The following is a 22,723-nucleotide window of genomic DNA, read 5'->3' on the forward strand; positions in this document are numbered from 1 at the left end:
AACAATAGTGTGGAGAGCATTGGTGGACAAATCCCTTCCAGCCAGCAATGTCATGGTCTTAATTTCTCCAGTCAGCTGCAGGTTACTGTCCCTGAATCTGAGATGTTTGAATCTAAATAGTTTGTTTGGTGGAGGGAATGTATTAGTGGCAGCAGAGCCACTCATGGCAGTGACAGTTTTGGTACTGGAGTCAGCACAGCTCCAGCCAGGAGCTAGCATGCCTGGACTACATTAGCTGCACCACTTTCAGCACTGCTCGCAGTCTAATGCAACTTTATTGCTTCCTGTAGCTGAGCTAATTTGTTCAGAGGTAGCACGGGTATCTCTGTATGGCACTGCACCCTGTCATGTGCATATACCTTTTATGGCCTGTAATGCATGAGATGTCAGGCTAAGATGATCTAATAATCCTTTCTGGCCTTAAACCACATGAAACCATCATCAGTCAGTTCCATTAATCTTTCATGAAGGAAAATAAGACACCTGAACATAGCAACATAGTGAGATACAGCAGTAAAAATGCTGAAAATGTTTCTCGACTTCACTCTGCTCTCTCTCTAATTCTGCCATAAATTACTGTTCCAAGTCGTGCACTGTCCATGAAGACACCGAGGCATTCTCAGACTTTACCGGGCTGCTGAAGACGACTTAGGTTTGGGCTTGCTACCCAGACATTAGCAATTAGCATAATTTTGGGGAGGATAAGTAAAAGACAGTTGCACACAAGCCCAATATGGTTTTCAAAGCCCCCTGTAAAGTAGCACAAGGATTTTTAGGCAGCTCACAGACCCACCATGTTAGGTACTGTTGTCCATGCAGCCCTTGGTATTTTCATGAGCATGAGAGAGAAACAATCTTGGATTTAGTCCCTCTATTTTCATGTGTCTCGTGTAAAATGCACTGAGCAAGTTGCAATCTGGAAATGGGTAAAAGCTTTGGATCAAAAAATCTGATGGAACCTGGCCAGTTTGTGCAGAAGTTACCAGAACGTGGTCTCATTGCTCCATACACAGAGAACAAACAGCTGGAGGGCCTAAGTGTCCACATGACAGGGGTTTGAGAGAACCAAGGCTGGGAGATGTGCTGATTTTCTCTTCTGACATGTGAATAGGTTTATTTTGGACAGCATCTGTTTTATTTTTTTGTTCTCCGTTGTATGTCATGCTCCTTTAAAAAGAGAGTGACTAGGTCAGATGGACCTCCTGGAGGGAGCAGAGATTCCTTCTTTCCCTGGAGAGCAGATGAGCATGCTTGAGGACCGGGTGGGAGGAGGAGGAGGAGAGGAGGAGCTCCCCGGCTTTGGGGTGTAGCAGAGAGAGGAGAAGAGAATGGGAGCCCTAGCGAGAAGATGGGAGCCTGCTGTTCATGGAGAGGCTCATGAAAGGAGCAGGGAACATGTGCACAGCCAGGCTCCCTTGGTGACAGGAAGAAAACTTTCTAGGGATCAGAGAGGACTGCATGGAGCTTACTGCAACGCAGAAAGTCACAGAGCTGACTGAAGCCAAACCTGGAAGCAAGTACCCACCTAACACCACACAGGGGGAAAGGGCTGAGAGGGGTGAAGCTGCTTACAATCTTTTTTTTTTCCCTGTCCTCGCAGAGAGAGAAAATGTTGTTTTGTTGTTTGTTTATTTATTTATTTATTTATTTGTGAAGTTAAACGTTCTCATTTCTATTCTATACAAATTGTATTGTTTAAAAGACCTTTTGGTCTCTTCAGGGAGTTCGCAGTAAGGAAAAAGTCCAGGTCGTCATCAAAGACCCGTCTGTCCTCTCATGAGCTGCGGAAACAGAAGTGACCCCTGATTTTACTTCACAACACTAGAGATATATGAATGATGGAAATACTGTGAAGCAGTTAATTGAATTTCATCTGTAGCAGAAAACTGCCTCCAAAAATTGTATGAAAAACTGGGAAAAATATATTAGTTCATATCCCAATAATTCTTCATTTAGTTTCAGTAGGTCGATCAAGGCAAAAGATAGATTTTAGTTCATTGGTAGCTCAGAGAAAAAGAAGTGGGGATTGTTTTGGATCAAATTTAAAATTATTCTCTTTTTTATAGTTTCATGAAACATTGCAAAAGTGGTGCAACCCAACATATTTTATGTGGGTTCAAACCTTTTAAAACTGTTTTTCTCAAAAAATTGAAAGGAAATTTCAAAATGGAATGTCATTTCAAATGAAATAATTGAAATACTTCACTTACAAAAATGTCAAAAGGAAGCATTTGATTCTTTCACAAAAGTACAAGGTTCTTTTCAAAGGAAAACATTCAATAAAATTAGCACTTTTTTTTCAAAATGCCTTTGTATATCTCTGCCTCCACTGCCAAAAAGAAAAATCAGTTGAAAAATTCCACTCAGCTTCACAAACAAGCAAACATTAAGAGCTAAAAAGCATGTAAGCACTGCACTTTTTCTGGCCATACAGACCAGAAGTGCCCCCAAAGAGTTAGTTTAGTCATAACCAGAATAGCCTACCAGAAACCCAGATCTGTTAAGAAAAATTAAAACCAGATATGCCATGAATGTTTTTGTTGCTCTTTATTATTTTCCATTTTCTTTTACATTCCTTCTCCCCTCCTTTTGCCTAGTCCTTCCTAGATGCCTGTGTACCAGACATTCCAGGACAAAACATCTTGTGATCTCCACACAAATACCTCCCCCAGAACAATTATGGGTCAAAGTCTCTGCTAGCAGAAACTGCCTCTGTATTTGTAAACTGAATTATGCTAACTGCGAATCTCACCTGATAACTACAGATACGGTGATTTTAAAAGCTTGTTTTACAGAGGGGCTACACATATAGGTGGTTTTTATTCTGTAGATTTTCATGACAAAAGTTTCCTATTTAGGATTTAGAGAGGTAACAAAGCAAGACCCAGCATAACTGGCAGATTTAGATTATTTTCAGGACAAGGTGAAAGACATGCAACACTCCCTTTGCGGGCTAAGGACTCTCCTGAATAAAAAGAAGATCTCAGAGGTTAAGCAGTAAAAGGAAAACTTGCGGCCTTTAGGACAAACTGAGCCTGCAGAACATTTTCACATGTTCACAGACCTCCCAGAAACCTACAAACACATCAGACTGTGCTGGGGGAAGAGCACCTTGAGCTAATGCTGACCTGAAGTGCTAAGCCATATGGCCTACTGCTGTGCCATACAGATGCCCCATCTCCAGCTGTCAGCTGAGTTTATTAGTTTCAGTATCACACCTCAGGAATAAAGTTACTTTGCTTTTGAATCCACACAGACTCTCAAAGTACCAAGTATGCACAATTCTAGGTCACAGGGAAAAGTGCTGTGTAAATGTGTCACTGCAAGTTAGGTATATGCTGTCTCTATTTAGGAAAGCTGGATGAATGTGGATCACAGCAGGCACCAGGATGTTGGAAAATAAAACAGGTAAAATTTGTTTGATACCCTTGAGGTAAAAAGTATCATCTGCTCTGTTCCTAATTGACTGAGTCCTCTGGTGCTGATGAATTTATATTGAGGACTTCTGATTTTTCAGTGTTTGTCTTGAGGACAAATCTTCCTTTTGTTAAATCAATATTATCTTTTTTTTTTTTTAATCTGAAAAATAGAATTCACTGGAAAGCTTGCTTGCTTGCTTCCTTCCTTCCTTCCTCTCTCTCTCTCTTTCTTCCACTCTCTTTCTCTTGTTCTCTTCTTCTGTCTTCTCTCTCTCTTTCTTTCTCTCCTCTTTCTCAGTTTGATATTTTGAAGGCTTTTTAACATTATAGGAATATCAAGTTTGGTCTTTGCCATTTTTTTTTTCCTGGAGCATCTCTGGGAATTCTTGTGTTCTGGGTGTTCTGGCACTGTTGCATAAAGAATTAGGATCTTGAACAAAGACTTTCTTTGCCCAAAATTGTAATTTGTTGCTGAAGTTGCTAACAAAAGCAGAGGCAGATGAACAAAATTATTCTAGACATTAAAAAGCTTGTATGATGACAGATTGAAGAGATAGGGACTGTTTAGGGGAAAAAAATAGGCAATTTTTTTCAGAAGAACAAACAGACTTATTTGAACAATAAAAATTAGGTAAAAATAATATTAACACAATTACTGTGTCATTGTGTAAATCAGTGCTGCACCTTTTTGTTGAATACTTTGCTCTATTGGCTAAGGTACCATCACAAAAAATGAAGTGGTTTTTGATGTTTCTTAGCTCTTGTTGCCACGCTGAGGACAGCAAGACCCCATGAGTGGATGGAGTTGTTGATAAGAAAGTCCACATCTATTTACTGAACCTAGCTAATTCATGAGATTTACAGAGTGAATTTTGTCATCTTTTGTGAAAGTCCAAATAAATTATGTCTTCCAATCTTCTTGTATTCACTCTTTTGTTATCACACCCAACAATTAAAAGAATGTGAATAGCTTACAGAGGCACAGATTTCTTTTACAGAAGCCATGGTGATCTGTCTCCATCATAATATTTTCAGCTGGGTCTTTTATAATTCTGGTTTTAATTAGCATTTCAACCAACTTTCTTGGTGCTAAAGTAAGAATTCTCAGCCCTGAATTTCCCAAAATATCCTTTACAGTAAAACACCATTTGCAACAGAGCTGTTCTCTGAGAGACCAGCTGTTTAATTTTGATTTCTGCTTGCTCTTTGAACCCTTTAGACTAATATTTTATTTTTCAATTCTTGTTTTCAAAAGTCAGCAAGCTATTTTTTTTCTATTCCTTCTCACCTCCCAGAGCTTAGTTTGCATCTACTTCCCTTGCAGCACTACATGAAAGACATTGGGTTTTACTGTAAACTCAAAGAAATTCTCCCAAGAAGAGGCCATAGACAGAAGGGCATTGCATATGGAGTGAAAAAAGAAGCAATGAAGAGACTGAGAGAGAATTCAACAAGGCACCGGTATGACAGAGAGGATGTCTTACATTTCTGATATGCAATGGATCTGTTCTAAGTACCTGGTTTCTGGTTCAGCTCTGCCTGTCATGGACATGTAGGACTCTCACTGCTTCAGCAGTGTAGCTGAGTGCAGCAGGACATATGACTTGACCAAGGCCTTTCTTTTCAAGTATTAATTTTTGCCATCCATTTACTCAAAAAATATCAGTTCCGGTACAGGTGAGGGACCCAGTTTTTACAGGCTTTCAGGCTCTGTGCTGTTTATAGTTGCAAGCACAGGAACCAAATTATTGATCAGGGCATTACCTAGTCAAACATTTTAGAAGAGTTTTCTTTTATCAAATACCAACTGTGGCAGGGAGTTAGAGACTTTCTAGCCCAAATCACACCAAGGCAAACAAGGTATAGGCTTCTAGTTATGTCACTGTCTTTGAAAATGCCTTTTAGGCCCAGAAGTCTTCTTGAAGCAATGCCAAAATGCTCCCTAAATCAAAGCCAAGATGCTGGCACAGCTTCTTCAGACAGATCTTAACCACAGGAATTTACCTCTCCGCAGTATTTTGATCCTGACCTGTCATCAAACCAGGTTCCCCAGCCAGCCTATTCAAATGGAAGTTGTGTGATCTCCTATATATGCCTATATACCCACCAACCAAGTGTCCCTGTCACTACATGATACACAACGGTTGGGTCTGCATGCTGGAGAAAGTGCATGCCACAGTGCATCCTACAGGCTTGAACCCCTGGTCATCCAGGCTGGCTGGTGATGATCATAGTTTCCTTCAGAGTCCCACAGGAAATTATTTTTCTTAAATGGAAATGAAGGATGTGTCAGCTGATGTGCTTACCTCAAATCCCTTGTGCTGACCCAGAGAGCACACACAGCTGATTTGTGAAGTGCACTCAATTTGTACATTGTTCTTGAGCGTTACCCTGAAACTTAATGTGATGTTTACATTTTATATACAGGTCCCAGGATGAAATGGGCTGTGCTCTAATACTCGAAACTAATTTTTGCCATATACGTCTTATTTGATAGAACTTCTTTATTTGATTCTACTGAAATCTAGAGTTATATATCACATAGAATAATAGGTGAAAAAAAAAAAAAAAAAGAATAATTTTTTTTAACTAGGAAGCTCAAAAAAAAGCATGTTTAAATGTACAGAATATTCAAGTACAGTAGCCAAAGTAACAATCTATCTTCACTTGGAATGTAATCCAACCTTTGGTCCCTCAGCGGAATTTCCTCTAATGTTGTTGTTGACCCCCAGGCATGTATTAAAGAACCAAGAAAGATCAAGTAATCAGCTCAAAAGTACTCTAGAGAACTAATTTAAAAGAGCTTTGCTGTAAATATCAATAATGGAATATAACAAATGAATTAAAATAATGAAATACACATTCTGCACGAAGGAAATAATTCCTGATACAGTTTTAATAAGAGTAGTGGAGAGAACAATCTTACTGCTGATGCTTTCATATGCTTTAAGATATGAAGAGACAGAAATATAGTCAGTTCATGAAGAGATTGTTCTTGCCCAACTGCAGACACTAAAGTTCAAGGGTCTCATTTTGTCTGTTAAAGAAGGGAAAAACATCACAGAATCCTTTCTTTATTATCTAGTCATGAGTATAAAGTTTCATTATTATAAATATGAAAAGTGGATGTATCTAATTTGCTCCTTGTCTTGTAGCTTCTTGTGTGTAAAGTTCCACTTCATGTGTTTGCTCTATGGTTACCTACACCAGCTCCGTCCTGCTGTGCACTTGATTCTGCCTCTTGGTTGGAAAAGTCAATTGCTTCCATGGCCCTTCCCCTAGCAATATTTTCTTTGATACTTCCATGATTGTTATCTTTTTTTTTTTTTTTTTATGACCTAACTTATGCTGAAATTCTTAAGTCAAAAACCATAATATGTGTTCCTAGTCTTACTACCAGATCTATAAAAGTCTGTTAGCATTACTGCCTGCCCACTAGTATTCCTATATACATGTCCTATTTACTGTGTAGGGTAGGAGCAGTCCTTTCAGCTGTGCATTTGTGCTGCACCTGGTATTACGGAGTCTTGATCTCCTACATAATATTAAAGAGTAAACTTGAACACTGATGAAATAACCTTTTTTTAAAACTTGACTGAGATTTCCTACGAACAACATTGCGAGCCTGAAAAAATAAACAGTAGTCATGGCCTACATATTCCGTTGACAAAATCCTGAGCAGTGACTTTAAGAAAAGTGAATCTTGTGGATAGCATGTGGCAAACTAAAGTGGAAAAAGGGAGGAAGTAAAAGAATAACAAAAGGCTCATCCCAAGGAAAAGTCGTAGATTAGTTTCTGGTGTTAGTGGACCAATATTTTTTTTAAGCAAACTCTGTTAAACAAAAGTCAATTAAGAGAGCTGAAAAAGACAATTCCATTAATCAGGTGAAAACAGAGCAAACAATTAAAACAAACAAACAAACAAAAAAAAGCATATTAAGTGTACCGCTTCATCTTTCAGTTGCATAGTTGAAACAAGCCTATCTAGAGGAGAAAATTCCTTTATAACCGTATTTTTTACAAGGATTAGATTTAATGTTTTATCCCTTCACACTTCTTTTTTAATGAAGTTAATGGAAATATTTTTAGTGGAAAGTGTTCACAAATCTGATAAGGTGCATAAATTCAACTGAAACACAAGATGTGCTAGAAATTAAGTACCTTTTCTTTGCGAGGGGGAGAAGAAAATTATGTACAAGTGCATATGCCATATTAACTGTGTTTGTGCAAAACAAAAAACCTATTATACATTCTTACAAGAGTAATGCTGAACAATTTCTTAAATCTGTGTATTTACAAAATTAAGTGTTGTTAGTTTATAAAGAAAACTCACTTAAACCTATAGTGAAGGATATCTGATACATCTAATAGTTGGACTGAAGTTCAAACAACGAGAAACAACTCAAAATTCTTTTGGTGGGATTATTCCCTTCTGAAGGTCACAAAGGCAAATCCACCATTGCCAAGTCATGACGCTTCCGGCACACTATTATGTTCTAGAAAAAACTCAGCTAAGTGAAGTGAGTAGCAGCAGGCAAGGAAAACAGTGAAAGGGAGAAACTTTTGGTTCGCTTTTGTTCTGAGAATCAAACAGCTTTAAAAAACTAAAAGACCAGAATGCTATAGAAATTTTGATGATCCCAGGAAAGAATAATTTGAGACAAAATGTCATAGTGGAAGCTGCTGGTTAATTACTTGTTTTTTCTTCCCATCCTTATCAGTTCCTATCTTTCATGTACAAGGACTCCACCAAATGGGTCCCAGATGAAAATGTCGGGTGGTGTATTTGCATGAGAAATAAAATTTAAACATTGTGGACCTCTGGTGTTCAAGATAATGACATAATTCTCAAAAACTGTTTCAAAGGAGTCACGATCTTCTATGGCTTCACTAATTAGCAATTGCGGAACATCCGAAAAAAGAAAAAAGGGATCATTTCACTACTTTCCTTTTAGAGATGCACTGAAAGGTCATGTGTTTTAAGGTTGAGCTGCATAAAGCAGAATTCATTGTCTCTTGATAAGAATGAAGAGATTTGTTCTTTTAAACTCCTGGAACCTACACTTCAAACGTAAAATGTTGTTCTGAAAACTGAAGAAAATCTGTTGAGTAATTTGTGTTGACATCTTCTTTTAGAAGATCTCTGTCAAGATATTTTTTTCTCCCAGATGTCTTACTACTAGTAAAAAAAAAAAAAAAAAAAAAAAAACCAACAACAAACAACAAACAAACAAGCTCTCCAACCCTTCCAGAGTGAAGAGCCAGCCTATACATAGTATTTTAGCCACAACAGGATCCCACTGTTGTGCTGAGCATAGCCAAACACACAAAAAATTCAACAGTTTATGTCATTCTCAAAACCATGTTGGTATCAGACGGAATAGAATCACAATTCCTCAGCTAGTCTCCTACTGATAGAAACAGGTCAGTTGTATGAGGAGAAATGTGCACGTGTTCGGGCTTCTCATTGCCAAATTGATGACCAGCCTTTCCCAGATGAAAGCATCCTAAAACCTGCACAGATTCAGGTTGAAAAGCTAATGACCAGATGGTCTGTATGCCCTTTCTTTAAGTAACATGAGGAAGCTTGGTTCCACTGGCAGTTTGCTTTAGCATTGCTACAAAACCAGGAAAAGCAGTGAGACCATATGAATAAACCTAGATAGCATTTTTTGAAACAAGTTACACATGGTATTATGGGTTTTTTGCTTGCAGTAATATTCAAAGTAATATTTGAGGGGATGCTTGTTTACCGTTTACATATGAAGGACTAGTATTATGAAAAATCTTTCCCCAAAAATTTGAAGATTCTAGTTTGGAGTAAAGCTTGAAGGTAGAGAATTAAAAAAAAAAAAAAGTAGTAATTCCTTAACTAAATGTAAGGAACACTGGATATTCAACATTGATTTAGAGGAAATATCAATTTAAAGGAAAATACGAAACTAAGAATTTCAATTACCCTTAATTCCACCTGTTAATGGGAGAGAACACAAAAATATTATAAAACTACCTGAATGTGTACTATGTAGCATCAATTTTAAATATATTTTATTAACACTTCCTAGTGTCACTAAACACATGAACATGTAATACTTTTCCTGGGTATGACTACAGTTTTTCTGGGTTTTTTTCTGTCTGCATTTGGAAACACACACACAACCTCACATGATTCTCTAACACACAATGGGGATAGTTGACTTTTTGGAGAAAGGAAACTACCTGGTTTGAAATGAATACAAAGAGGTCTTATCTGTTGATGAAAGTAATTTACTGGAGAAAGTGAGACTCTCTGGTTTGGAAGTGGGGGATAAGCTTGATCTAGAAATGTGTTTCTGGGTCTACAAATGATGGATACAGAAGTGTATAGACACAGAGGTGAATGAATGTATGCATGAATGAGAGAAATCACAAAGCAGGTGAGCAGGTGCTCTCTAGTGTTAAAAGTAGTGATCAAACAGATGATGGCAATTACAAGGAGGGTAAAGTGTCTGGCAGAATGACTTCAAAACTGCCTAAAAGAATTTTAAGTCTGACAGAAGTTTGAGGAACGATCAGTAGAACTCCATTTATACGCATCTATTCCAGATGAAGCACGCCCAGTAACCTGCCTACGAGTGCTCCATAGGCACCAAAGTGCCCAAGCCTACTTGTTGACTATTCGTGTCGGAAGAATCGTTTTTAATGTGAGTCCTTAACAGAAAACAACTTTTCAGTAAATAGTTCCACTTTTCCTTTAGTTTGTCCATCACCCACTTTGAAAGCGTACCAGGCGCTGAAGTCATTCAGCCTCCTACTAACTGAAGCAGTCTTTCCAAAACACGCTAGCCGAGTACAAAATTCAGAGGCAAAGACGTGGTTATTGACTGCCTGGCTCCAGAGGAGCCGGAGATGGGGGGTTGGGAGCTCTTCATCCCCCTCCGGCAGTGTGCGAGGAGGGGGGAGCTGACCCCCCGAGCCAGCTCTTCCCCTCCCGACGGGCCTGCCAGCCGCTCCCCAGGGCAGCCCTCCCCTCCCCGTCGCCGGTGGAGGGGGTCGCCCAGCCTTAGCCCGACATGGGCTGCTCGGTGTGGTGTCGGGGCGCCGCAAGAAGCGGCCGCAGCTCCGCGCAGGCGGCGGCCGACAGCGCAGGCCGCTCCGCGGGGAAGCGCGGAGCGCTGCGGGAAGCGGCCAGCGATGGGAGGTGCGAAGGGGGAAAGCGGCCACTCCGAGTCCCTCGGGGCGGGAGACGGGACTTCTGTGCCTCCGCCGCACGAATGGCTCGACAGCTCGTTCAAAAACCGGATACACTGATTTTTTTTTTTTCCTCCCTTTCCCCCTGAAGAAGTAGGAACTATATCCCACCTGTGGATCGTACACTTGTTCTCTCCCTGAGAAACACTGTCTGCCTTTCAGGTGAAAATAGCAGACTCCAGGAAAGCTTTGGACGTCTTTTATGTTGCATTTACGGATACATATTTGCTTATATTTCCCTAAGCAGAAAATGAATAAGACTCTTAATAACAGTGTGACAGATGGGAATTAACTTTTGTGAGCATCAGATCTGTATTTTAGAGATCCTCTTTGGGTTTCTTTTTTTTTTTTTTTCCTACCCTCCCCCCACCTTTTTTTCTTTTCAACACTGCCCCAAATAATGTCCCAAAAAGAGGGAGATGAATCCTCGTAAAAACGTGACCCCCGTTATTAGTGCAAACTGTTAAAGCTACAGAAGCCGGGGAGAGGGGGGGAGTAGGGGGAGAGGGAGACAAAGAGGGGAAATAAGCAAAAAAAAAAAAAAAGCTACAAGCAGGGGATACATTTCATATGTGTCTATTTGTGCGCGTTTGCATGTTATAGAGAGTCATCTGAATTCTCAGCGCTCCCCTGGGCAGACCCTTCTTGTAGTGTATTTTGAAAATGAAATACACTGTTCCACTCTTACCGAAGTGAAAAGGGAAAAAAAAATATTAAAAGAGATAAGGCGGGGGGGAGGAAGTGACCAGAAGTCATGCGAACAGTCCACCTTTTAGTGCAGGTATAACGGGGCGACAGTTAGATAATATTGTTAATAAAAGTACTGACTGAAATATGAACAGAAATCTCAGGGAAGGAGCTTACATAAACAATTACGCTGCCAGTGCTCGGGAGCGCTGGCGAATTCATTGCCACAGCGCCCCCTCCCATACACAGTCTGAACTAAAGATTTTATCCTGAAGATGGGGAAAGAAAAGTTCTTTTCCTTTTTCCCTTGCTGTTTCCCTCGCTCTTTGCTTTAACCCTGTGAGCAAATCTACTGCAGAACGGCTCGTCCAGCTCACCAGGTCGCTCCTGCGAAGCAACTCGCTCAGAAAGAGCCTCGTAAAGCGGGCTGCTTTTACTAGAAAACTGGACAACTCCTCTTGCTCAGTTCGCTTGTGACATTTGTTATTTTTAAATACAATAGCCTATTATTTCACGTCGTTGTCTCCGGGAGATGGTGGCAGTCCCCCATTTCATGAGAGAAAGGAGAAAGCATTCCCAGACCATTGTGTGGTTATGTCACAGGAAACTGTTTCTGCTGCGCATTGTGTTATATCTCCAAACCTCACCAAGCTTCACTTTTAAGAAGTTGCTGACCGGTGTCATGACAATTGGGCAATGGGCATTGTCCGGGTAATAGGCGTGTGCGCCTCTCCGGGCCACAGCGAGCCCTCCTGAAGCGTGGAGAGATCTTCAACGAGATTTTAATTTTTTTTTTTTTTTCCTTTTTTGTCTTTTACTTGAACGGGAGCGGGGTGCTGAGCGAAGGGCCCCCATGCAGACGCCCAAGCTCCGGGCAGAGGCAGCCGCTGCTCGCAGCGAGCTCTCCCGCAACGGGGACACCGATGCCATTCCCACAGACGTGGCTTTCAACTTCACTCGCCCGAAAACTTCAGCCTCTGTCACTAGTGCAAGGGGATGTAGCTAATAAATTGCAAACGGCAAAACCTGTCTCCCAGGACGGCAATAAGCGATAGCTGAAAAGGGGCAGAGGGTGTTTGGGGTGGGGGGGAACTTGACTACCTTCTCAGCTGTGCTGGAGCAAACTGAATTAAAGAAGACAAGCGAAAGCACCGCTAAAATCTAGGAAGGTAAACGCTGAACTAATGAATAGATTATTCAAATAAAAACGCAGTGTCTGAAGTCTTGACGTCTCTGTGTAGGCACGTTAATTTGCCACAGTTATTGCCAATAAAAAGTGCATGTAATACTGTTCTATTGTTTAAAAGCGCAAGTTAGACGGCTTTTTATTAGTAACGGGTAGTACTATGGGAAAATTAGATCTCGGCGACGAAGCCAGGAAGATGAAAAACCTCTTCCCTGAGAAAGGCATTCAAATCAAACAGAGATAACTCCGAGAAGTTACATACAGCCAGGTACACTGATCGATATGTAAAAACGTTAGTGACACGGTTTTCTGATTTGGTTATCGCAAAGACTTCCCCAGCTATATGTAAGTGACCCTACTAGCTACTCGTGCTCCATATTGTGCAGAGTCAAATTAGTGGTGTACTTACTGTAATAAAATGCATACCGTCTCCTTGCAGTGGGTAAATCCATTCCTTTCTGAAGCCATACAAAAAATATGCAAATCAAATCAATGCAAGAAGTTGTCTTTTGAAATGATAATATTTTACTCTGTTAATCTCTGATTGTGAAATTAACCCCGTTTCTGGATATAAAACTGTAGTTTTGGTCTGCACAAATTAAAACAGAAATATAATCTGTTGCTCTTTGTCTTTGGGGGAAGGGCAGTAATGTTCTGATTTAAACATTCTTCCCACCGAAATCACAAAAATATATTTTCATAGACGAAAGACATGCAGATGGAGGCAAAACCACCTACATTTTACACAGACTGGCACGTATACCTAGCGTGTACAACATGTATATGCGTGTAGATATGTATGGAGATTTGTATCTCCCGTGTGTGTGTCTATGCCTATCTACACACACCCTGAACTGAATTATATCAATTCTCCTGGGATCACGGTATTTATTTAAGTACTCTTCCCAGGTCATAACTGTAACACTCACTTAATAGCATTAATCCCTTGTTATAATGTAAACACAACGGCCATTGTATTCCCAATCTGTATTGTTCCACTAATTATTAAAGAGGAGGAACTAAAAGCAATCAATTCGCGTAGATAAACACTTACTTACACCACTCCTGCTGGAAAAGAGCAGACTTGGTTTCCCAAATAAAAATGCAGAGAGTATAGCACATTTTGCAAGGCATGCAGGTTGACTTAGAGAGATTCATGTATGACTTTACAATGTTATAATTAATTTTGCATTCTCAGCTCTCCAGCTGCTGCTCTGTTCAGAAGCAGAGCTCATATACTTAAAAATCGGTCTGCGGAACACAGGAATTGACTATTCAGATGTAATCGCATGATATCGATTATTCCGTAGACCTACTGAAATATGAATGTGTTTTATATAAAACTCTTGGTTTTAGAGTTACTATTTTTATTTAATATATGCGCATTAATCACCAAGCAGGGAAGCAAATGTCTTTTCTGTAATCTGTTGCACTGAGTTTACCAGTTGTTTATCACTCTCTTATCAGGAAGTCGGGAGTTAATGACAAGAAATACCTGTTGGTGTTAACCTCCTCCCCCTCACCTTGTTTTTTAAGGATTGTCTCTTCTACAGACCACTTGATAGATCTGGACAGGAATTAATCCGGTATGTCTGGTGACCAGATCTCTGTTGCTGTGTGCAGGGGCAAGGGTAAACTAGTATGTGGGTTTCACAGGAGAGGAGGATAGGAAGGGAGACAAAAAAAATCAGATAGAAAAAGAAAATGGAAAACTCGGATTTCTTCAGACAGTATGCAGTATACGCATCCCGATAATTAACTGTAGTTTCAATACGGCATTTTCCCCGCTGTGTCCGCAAGGCTATCGTTTCGAAGTGTAGATTTTTATTAGCTGCATGTTTAATTGATTTACAATGGGCTGCCCTGCTACCCGCAATTCTTCAGCTATTTGCCATCTCCTCTCCTATCACTGGCGAGCCGATTGCCCGGTGTGCCTCACCAGATGGGTGTTCTCCGTCCTACCTAACCGAAAGAGGTGTTCCATGAAGAAGTCGGCCGTAAACGTCAAGCGACTTCATTTGGTTAAATACGGGATAACTGCTCACTCCCAGATGTTAAAAAACTAAAACACACGATTTGATGAACACTTTTTTTTCTTATTTTCTTTTTTTTTTAATGTGAACCCCTACACTTTTTTTTTTTTTTTTAGCTTATCCCGGGCTCCTAAACCTGCGCAGGCTGGGGGTGAAGAGCTTGCGGGAAGCGCGGTGGCTCCCAGCCCTGTGGCCCCGGCGGCCCCGTCCCTACCTGCCGGCCTGATCCTGCCCCGCCCGGGCGGCAGCGGCGTTGTGGGGCGCAGGTGCGGGCCGGGAGGCGCGGAGTGGCCTAGCGCGCCTCGACCCCGCCGGCAGCCGCTCGGTGGGGTGGGCAGGGCCCAACGCCGTGCCCCGGGGCTGGGGAGGGGGCGACTGGGGGAGTGCGGAGGGAGAAAGGGGAGAGGCCCAGCACCGCCGCGGGTGAGGGGAGACACACGGGACCGCCCGCTGCTGCCGTCCTGCACCGCGCCTCGTCCCGGAAGGCAAAGGCCAGAGCTCGAGTGTGGGCAGCTCACCACCAGTTCCTGAAGGGTCTCTCTAGACTAATCATTACAAAAATGCACACGCACATATATGCATGTATTTATGTTTGCGTCGGGAAGATCGGTGCCTTCGTCTCTTCCTCCCGGAGGAGGCAATGGCTAGAAGCTGATGGCGGTCGGGGTCGAAGGGAGGGGGCAGAGGAAGAGATTACGTTATTTAGGAAATTAATTATGTCATGATCGTATTCCAGGAGATTTATCTGACCTGCAAAAGGTCAGACAGGTGGGGAAAGGCAGCTGGCCCCCCGGAAGGAGTCAACCAGGCCACTTCCCCACGCACCAGATGAGGTAGAATATAAATGAAAGAAAAATGAGGGTTCTTTTTCTTTTCCCTTCCTGTGCAAACGCACTCCATGACTAGATCTTGACTGTTTGTGGCAACTTATAAGACTATAAGGCTCTCGCTGCCAGGAACAGCGCGATCCTGAATCTGCTGATTTGAGCAGTTGCTCTTCTTTCCTACCATATAGGGCAGTACTTCTACAAAGTGCTCTTCCCTTGTACACTGCCCAGCTTCGTCGAGCCTGGCCCTACATATCCACAAGCGTGCAAATGCACACATCTACGATACGTGTGCGTGTACATAGCGCTTCGGCGAGTGCCTACGTGAAGGGAGGCATATATTTATAACACATATTCTTTTTTGTTCCCCGCGTGGGTATAGAAAGAAGGAGAGGGGGGATGTAATCGAGAGTGTGCGAAAGAGTATTTATGGCTCCGCGAGTCCTGAGAGGAGCTGATGAGCAGCATCATCGCTTGACTTCAGCAGGGTGCTCGCAGTCAGAGAGGCTGGCTTGCATTACAAAGCCTGCCTTCGCTGCTTCCTTGCCTGCCTGCCTGCCGGCCGCGGGAGGAGACAGGGCCGGAGCGGGAGGGGGCGGGCCCGCCGCGCTATGCAGATGAGCGGCGGTGACGGACAGCTCTGTTTTCCAATGTCCCTCAGAAACTCGAGTGCTCCTTCCCTCAACTCTTCACTTCAGACTCTATACTTCCCCCAAAATACAGGCTCGCAGGCGCTGGGGGAGCTGGCTGGGAGAACTCTATATGCAGCAGCCACTTTTCTGATTTCGGGGTCTCGCTTCTCTCTCTCTCTCCCTCTCTCCCCTTCTGTTTCTCTCCCTTTCTCTGTCTCTTTTTATTAACCCTCTCCTCTTCCGTCTTTCCCACATGCCCTTTCCCTCCCGGTTAGGTTTCTGACCGCTCGATTTATTTTCCCTTTTTTGGGGGTGTTCTTTTTTTTCCCCCTCCTGTTTGTTTTTATTCTGACCGGGTGCGCATGGGGGGGAGCATATAACAATTCTGATTCTCTGCATAACTGCACAGAGCCAACCGGGGGGAGAGAGAGAGAGAGAGAGAGAGGGAGGGAGGGAGGGAGGGAGGGTGGGAGGGCGGGCGGGAGAGAGGGAGAGCACGAAAGCAGCGCCAGGAGCAGCGGCAGCAGTAGGGCCGGTCACCCTCGCCCCCTCCCTGCTCCTGTGCACGCCAGTGCAAGCCATGTCCTATCCTCAGGGTTACCTCTACCAGCCCCCCGGCTCGCTGGCTCTGTACTCCTGCCCGGCGTACGGGGCGTCGGCGCTGGCGGCCCCCAGGAGCGAGGAGCTGGCCAGGTCTTCGTCGGGATCGGCGTTCAGCCCTTACCCGGGATCGGCAGCTTTCACCGCCCAGGCGGCGGCCACAGGCTTCACCAGCCCGCTCCAGTACTCCACAGACCCCGCCACGGGATTCCCCTCCTACATGGTAACTACCGAAGAGAAACCCTCTCCTTCTTCATTAGCATCCGCATTCTCATCCTCATCATCTTCAGACTCTCTTCTCACACACTCACCATCAGCCCCGACACCACGTCGCACAGCCAGGCGCCCCACATCGCGGCCGCGCTGCTGGCGCCAGCCACGCACCGGACTGCGAGCAGTCTCGCAACCTAACCGGGGCTGGCGGAGACGCGCGGAGGGGAGCGGAGTTGGGGCCGGGACCGGGGTTGGGGTCGGGAAGCCGTTTCGCTCCACGCCCCAGCGGAGCGCGCTGGCGGCGGGCCTGGGACCCGGGCTCACCCCTCGGTTCGCGGAGCCGTACGGGAGCCCTGGTTAAAGAAATACAGATCGTCTCAGGCAGTTGAGTTGGATGCTCCATTCTCCCACCACCCCCGCCATCCCCGCTTTCTTTCTTTTTTTTTTTTTTTCTTTTCTCTGTGGCAGGATAGGGGAGGGTTTTGTCTTTTGTTGTTGTTGTTGTTGCTGTTTTTGTTTTTGTTTTTTTTTTTTCTTTTTTTTCCCCTCTAGTTTTTAAGTCGGTATTCAGAGATGCTGCGGGCTTTATCTCCGTGTGGTTTTATTTACTTTCAGTGTGTTTTGTGCTAATGGTTTAACTGGATTTTAGGAATGAAAAGGAGCATCTGTTTGCGATCTGTGAGCTTCGCTTAAGCCCAAGATGGTTGTGGTGGCCGCAGTTTCGGATTTCACTTTCTTCTTATTAGTTAAAAGGAGCATTTGCAATTGCATGTGTGTGTATTCCGTGCATAAACTATAGAAATAAAACCATAAACTATATAATTAAACTGCACGTTTATATGATTATATAGTTTTATAAACACACACACAAAGTCAGACACTTATCTAGTCCGTACACACAAAGACCTGTGCCCGGAATTTAAGACTGGAGCCGCTGTAGAGATCCTAGAGGGGATGGCAGCGAGGTAGCTCTCTCTCTGTAAAGTGACAGGGAAACTACTTGTTTTCTGTCTGTAAAACACGGTGCATAAATTGTCGTGCAGTCTTTATTCGGGATGGTATAAAAGATCCGAGGTTCTCGCTTGGTTGTTTTTCCTGTTGAGAAGCAGTAGGCGAGTAGCTGGAAGTTGCAGCGAGGTTGTGAACTGTGCGGGATATTGGGTGATGTTGCGCCCGTGACTCGCGGATCTGTGTGATTCAGAGACGTGCTGAAAGTTAGCGAGTTCCTTAGCGATATCTTTAACTTTTCTTCCATTATGCAGACTTAAATAAGCGCAATTTAAACGTTAAAGGGCGAATTAAAATGCTAATTACATCGCATTTGAACAATTCGAAACGGTGCATATCTTCTGATTTGCAAATTGGATTTGCAATGCATTAGTGCAGTGAATTGCTAAGTGGCGGCTTTGTTGTATTTTCTATAGCAAAAAAGGAAACATCTTTTGAACCTTTGAGAGAAATGTAGATATCAAGACACTACCTGTAGGGCCTTTAAAATGTCTGCACGGTTCAAAAATTATATTGGGAAATATTCAATTACAAGGAGTTAAAATTAGTCAGAAAGATTAAAACATCGCCGATTTCAAGTGCGTGTGTCTGTGTCTGTCTGCTGGGCGGAGGAAGGGGGGGGGAGGAATCGCAACTTAATGGCCTTTGGGTGCTGCTTTTCCCCCTCATAGAATATGGATACAAGACAACATCCCGGGGAAATACAAATATAACCACCGAACTCGCCTTGACAACTTACTAATGGCTATCAGCAATAACAAATTGCCAACCCCATCGTTTTGTTCTGTCCAGGGCTCCCCTTACGATGCCCATACGACGGGGATGACCGGAGCCATCAGCTACCACCCGTACGGCAGCCCTGCCTACCCCTACCAGCTCAACGACCCCGCGTATAGGAAAAACGCCACCCGCGATGCCACGGCCACGCTGAAGGCCTGGCTGCAGGAGCACCGCAAGAACCCCTACCCCACCAAGGGTGAGAAAATCATGTTGGCCATCATCACCAAGATGACCCTCACCCAGGTCTCCACCTGGTTCGCCAACGCCCGCCGGCGGCTCAAGAAGGAGAACAAGATGACCTGGGCCCCCCGAAACAAGAGCGAGGATGAGGACGACGACGAAGGCGACGGGGCGAGGAGTAAAGATGAGAGTCCCGAGAAGATGCCCGAGAGCAACGAAACCTCTGCAGAGGACGAAGGTGGGCGCCGAATGACCACGGCCGCGGTGGGGTGGTCCCATCTCGCCTCTTCGCGTCCTCCCGGGAGCGGGGTAGCAGGGAAGGGGGATGGGGGGCTGCATTTAACAAAAGCTACCCAAACCGCGTCCTGTCCCCTCGCCTACGGCTTCTCCGGGCGCTTGTCGCCTCGCAGCGCCGGTGGCCGGGGAGGGCGAGGGGTGGCGGGTGGAGGTGCCGTGGCGGGCCGCGGCACCTTGCAGGGAGCAGGCGGAGAGGTGCGGAGCGCCGCGACGGAGCTAGCCCGTGGGGATGGATGCTCCTCGAAACGGGATTGCACAGAACAGGCTGGGACGGCTTGCGTCTCCCTGCCCGCCGCCGTGGTGGTGGTGGTGCTTGCTTCTCACCCGCCTCTCTTTTGCCGCCCCCCCTTGACTTTGCCTTTCTGTGCCCGGCGGGGCCTTGCAGGGATCAGCTTGCAAGTCGACTCGCTGACGGACCACTCGTGCTCCGCCGAGTCGGACGGCGAGAAGCTGCCCTGCCGAGCGGGCGACCCCCTCTGCGAGTCGGGCTCGGAGTGCAAGGACAAGTACGAGGACATCGAAGAAGAGGAGGAGGACGAGGAGGAGGAGGAAGACATCGAGGAGGACGACGGCGGCGGCGGGGACCGCGACCCACCGGCCAAGCCCGCCACCTCCTCGCCCCTGGCGGCCGTGGAGGCCCCGCTCCTCGGCCATCCGCACGCCGACGCCGCCCGCAGCGCCAGCAAGGCGGCGCTGGGCGGCCGCGCCTCTCCCGGCCCCCCGACACCGGCCAGCAAGCCCAAGCTCTGGTCGCTGGCCGAAATCGCCACCTCGGACCTCAAGAACCAGAGCCTGGGACAAGGCTGCCAGTCTGCGCCGCTCTCCTCGGCCACCCCCGCCTCCGCCCCGCACAGCGCTGCCTACTCGCCCTCCTCCCTCCTAGGGAGACATATTTATTACACCTCACCTTTTTATAGCAATTATACAAACTATGGGAACTTTAACGCTCTGCAGAGCCAGGGAATCCTGAGATACAACTCCGGAGCAGTGGCTTCAAACGAGGGACTAAGTCAGACTGTCCTAAATGCCAGCTCTGTCCACAAGCAGAGCAGTGACTCTTTGAAAACGATCACTAACCAGCTAGAACAACATTACAGGCCCTCTAGTTATGACTCTAAGAAAGGTAGGTGACTCGTTTCTGCACTTTCTTCCCCCTTCTCCCTCTCTCTCCTTTCTCGACTCGTACAAGTCCATTATAAACTGTAAACACTGAAATTTTCTCTGGAGAAAACTTAGCGCACTGTCAGGACTACCACCGCCGGGTGAAGATGGGCAATAGTATAATCTAGGGATTAAAAACGGCATGTCGCCGTCGTATCGATACCTGCCTCTAGGAACCGAGAGAGGAATTGTAAAAGACGAGTTTCAGATCAGTCTTACAGGCTGCAAATGCATCTTTTAAAAGTCGCTTTTAAGTGGAAAACTACACACGAATATATGCAGAGAGCACTGGTGCCATTCCCCGTTTTCTTTTTTTTTTTTTCCCCCGACAAACTGGTTTTGCTCTCTTTATTTCCAGTATTCTCACTTTTCTTTTCAGCTTTGGATTTAGGTAATTGCTGACCTTGGACGTGAAATTACATGAAGCCTGTCATTTTTAACTCTGTGCTATTTTTTTCGAAAAAATTTTCTACTAATATAATTATCAGCTTGTTCTAACAAAACACTTGGAAAAGGGGCAATTATAAAATAAAGACCAGTCTTTTAAACGACTCAGTTACGAATTCCGTGCGAGTGAGGGTTGGGACCTACACAAACTGTATAATCTAGTTAGCTGGCTGTGTTCTGTGACTAACTGACGGTTATATTTTGACAGATCCCACTGAAGTCTGCACAGTAGGAGTACAACCATACCTATAGAAGTGCAATCACACAGCAATGCAAGTAAGTGAGAACATTTTCTATTACACTGATCATTTGGCATCAGGTCTAAGACACGCAGCACAGTTGTAGACTTGCTTAGCATTATTTTTTTTTGCTTCATTACTTAAGATTCTGATTACGAACTAAGCCACACTTTTCTGCTGGTGGTGGTTTTGTTTGGTTGGCTGGGTGGTGGTGGGGTTTTTTTTGTTGTTTGTTTGGGTTTTTTTTGTTGGTTTTTTTTGGTGTGTTTTTTGTTTGTTTGTTTGTTTGTTTTTGTTTTTGTGTGTGTGTGTTGTTTTTTTTTTTTAAGCTCTCATTATGTCATTTCCTCTTTGGATTTATTTTCAGTTTTAAGTCAGGTTAGACAGTATCCCCACCTTGCATAGTCTTCACTTGTGTAAGACAAAGCCGTAAGGACTATTTAAATGTTATGGAAAGAAAGCTTCGGAAAAATATCTTTAAAGCTATTGTTGTTTAAAAAAAAGCGCTTGTGCTCATGTGTCAGTGCTAAAATTATACATTCTGAGTGAGGCTTCACACAGTGACCATGTATTTAAAATAAAAAGGGACAGTTCCACTGTTAGAGACCGACATGCATCTTAAGCAGGGCATGTTATCTGTGGTTTGCCTCTAGCTAGCAATGCCATTCCTAATACCTCCACTATTTAGGGCTAAATAAACAGTAAAAGTCGCTCTACCGATATTTTTTCAACTAATTATTTTCTTAGAAGTCGAGTAAGAATTTTGCCGTACTTTTTTTTTTTTTTTTAAGTCCGTGTGATGGTGTTAGTGTGTAATTGAAGGATTTTTGGATGATCTGGTTTTTTCCTTGGTCCACAGGTAGGTGTCACAATTGCTTTGAAAAAAGTCAGCAAGCCATCATCTCTCCCCGAGCTAATATATATAACAAATCTCTAAATCCGGATCACATCTTGTGCCACTGTATAAAAGAAGACCACAGAGCACTATTAAATCTTCAGACTCTAATTATTAAACCAGAATTTTGTCGGACATATGTGAGTTTTCTGGTATAGTATAGTTTCCCCAATGTATGTGTGACTTTTAAAAGCAGACCTGTTTTTCTCAGGATATCTTGAATCGATCACTTCATTGCCACGGTATATATTCGATAGGTGTGATAGGATTTATTGTAAAATTTATTTGTAAAAGATGTATACAGTAGAGATAATAAAGACGTGATTGGAGAACTTGAGTCCTTACAAAGTGGAAACAAATTTGATATTTATTTTTGTAACGATATAAAGCTTCTAGTAATTTATGCAAGTTGTATTGCAATGGAATCTGAACTTTTTGTAAATAAATTTTGCCTGGTTTTTATTTGAAACATTGATGGTTATACAATCTTCGGTTGTTTAACGAGAATTCTTTACTAATTTATATCTCTAATTGTAAATAAAAACAGACTAGTCTGCAACAATATGGTGGTTTTCGTTCATTTCCCCCAAATAATGATCTACTATTTAGAAAATGACGAAAGTTGTAATTTCACTAGCACAGCTTAGATTATAAAATGAGTAAGCAATTTAAATATGTTGCAAAGATATGCTTTGCATAAATGAATTCATTCTGGGTTGTTCCGTTATACTTCAACTTTAAATACACACATGTGTGCAAATATGTATTTGTATATATACTTGCATATGTGATGTGAATACATGCATGTTTCTTAAAAGCTATTTATGTTGGGTGTGAAGTAGCTCTTTATTTGAGTTAACATTCTTTAAATCCACCATTAAAAAAAAA

General features: G+C 43.6%; 1 protein-coding gene across 1 annotated transcript; it reads left to right on the forward strand.

Moving 5' to 3' along the window:
• Positions 1–16,508: 16,508 nt before the first annotated feature.
• On the forward strand, positions 16,509–22,397 carry IRX2 (iroquois homeobox 2). Its single transcript, XM_065832053.2, has 5 exons — positions 16,509–16,838; positions 18,629–19,034; positions 19,479–20,216; positions 20,910–20,977; positions 21,800–22,397. The coding sequence occupies exons 1-4, from the start codon at positions 16,596–16,598 to the stop codon at positions 20,951–20,953; spliced, it is 1,431 nt and encodes a 476-aa protein (XP_065688125.1). The 5' UTR covers positions 16,509–16,595; the 3' UTR covers positions 20,954–20,977; positions 21,800–22,397.
• Positions 22,398–22,723: the final 326 nt, after the last annotated feature.

This window comes from Patagioenas fasciata, chromosome 2, assembly GCF_037038585.1.
Source record: "Patagioenas fasciata isolate bPatFas1 chromosome 2, bPatFas1.hap1, whole genome shotgun sequence".
Taxonomy (NCBI): Eukaryota; Metazoa; Chordata; class Aves; order Columbiformes; family Columbidae; genus Patagioenas; species Patagioenas fasciata.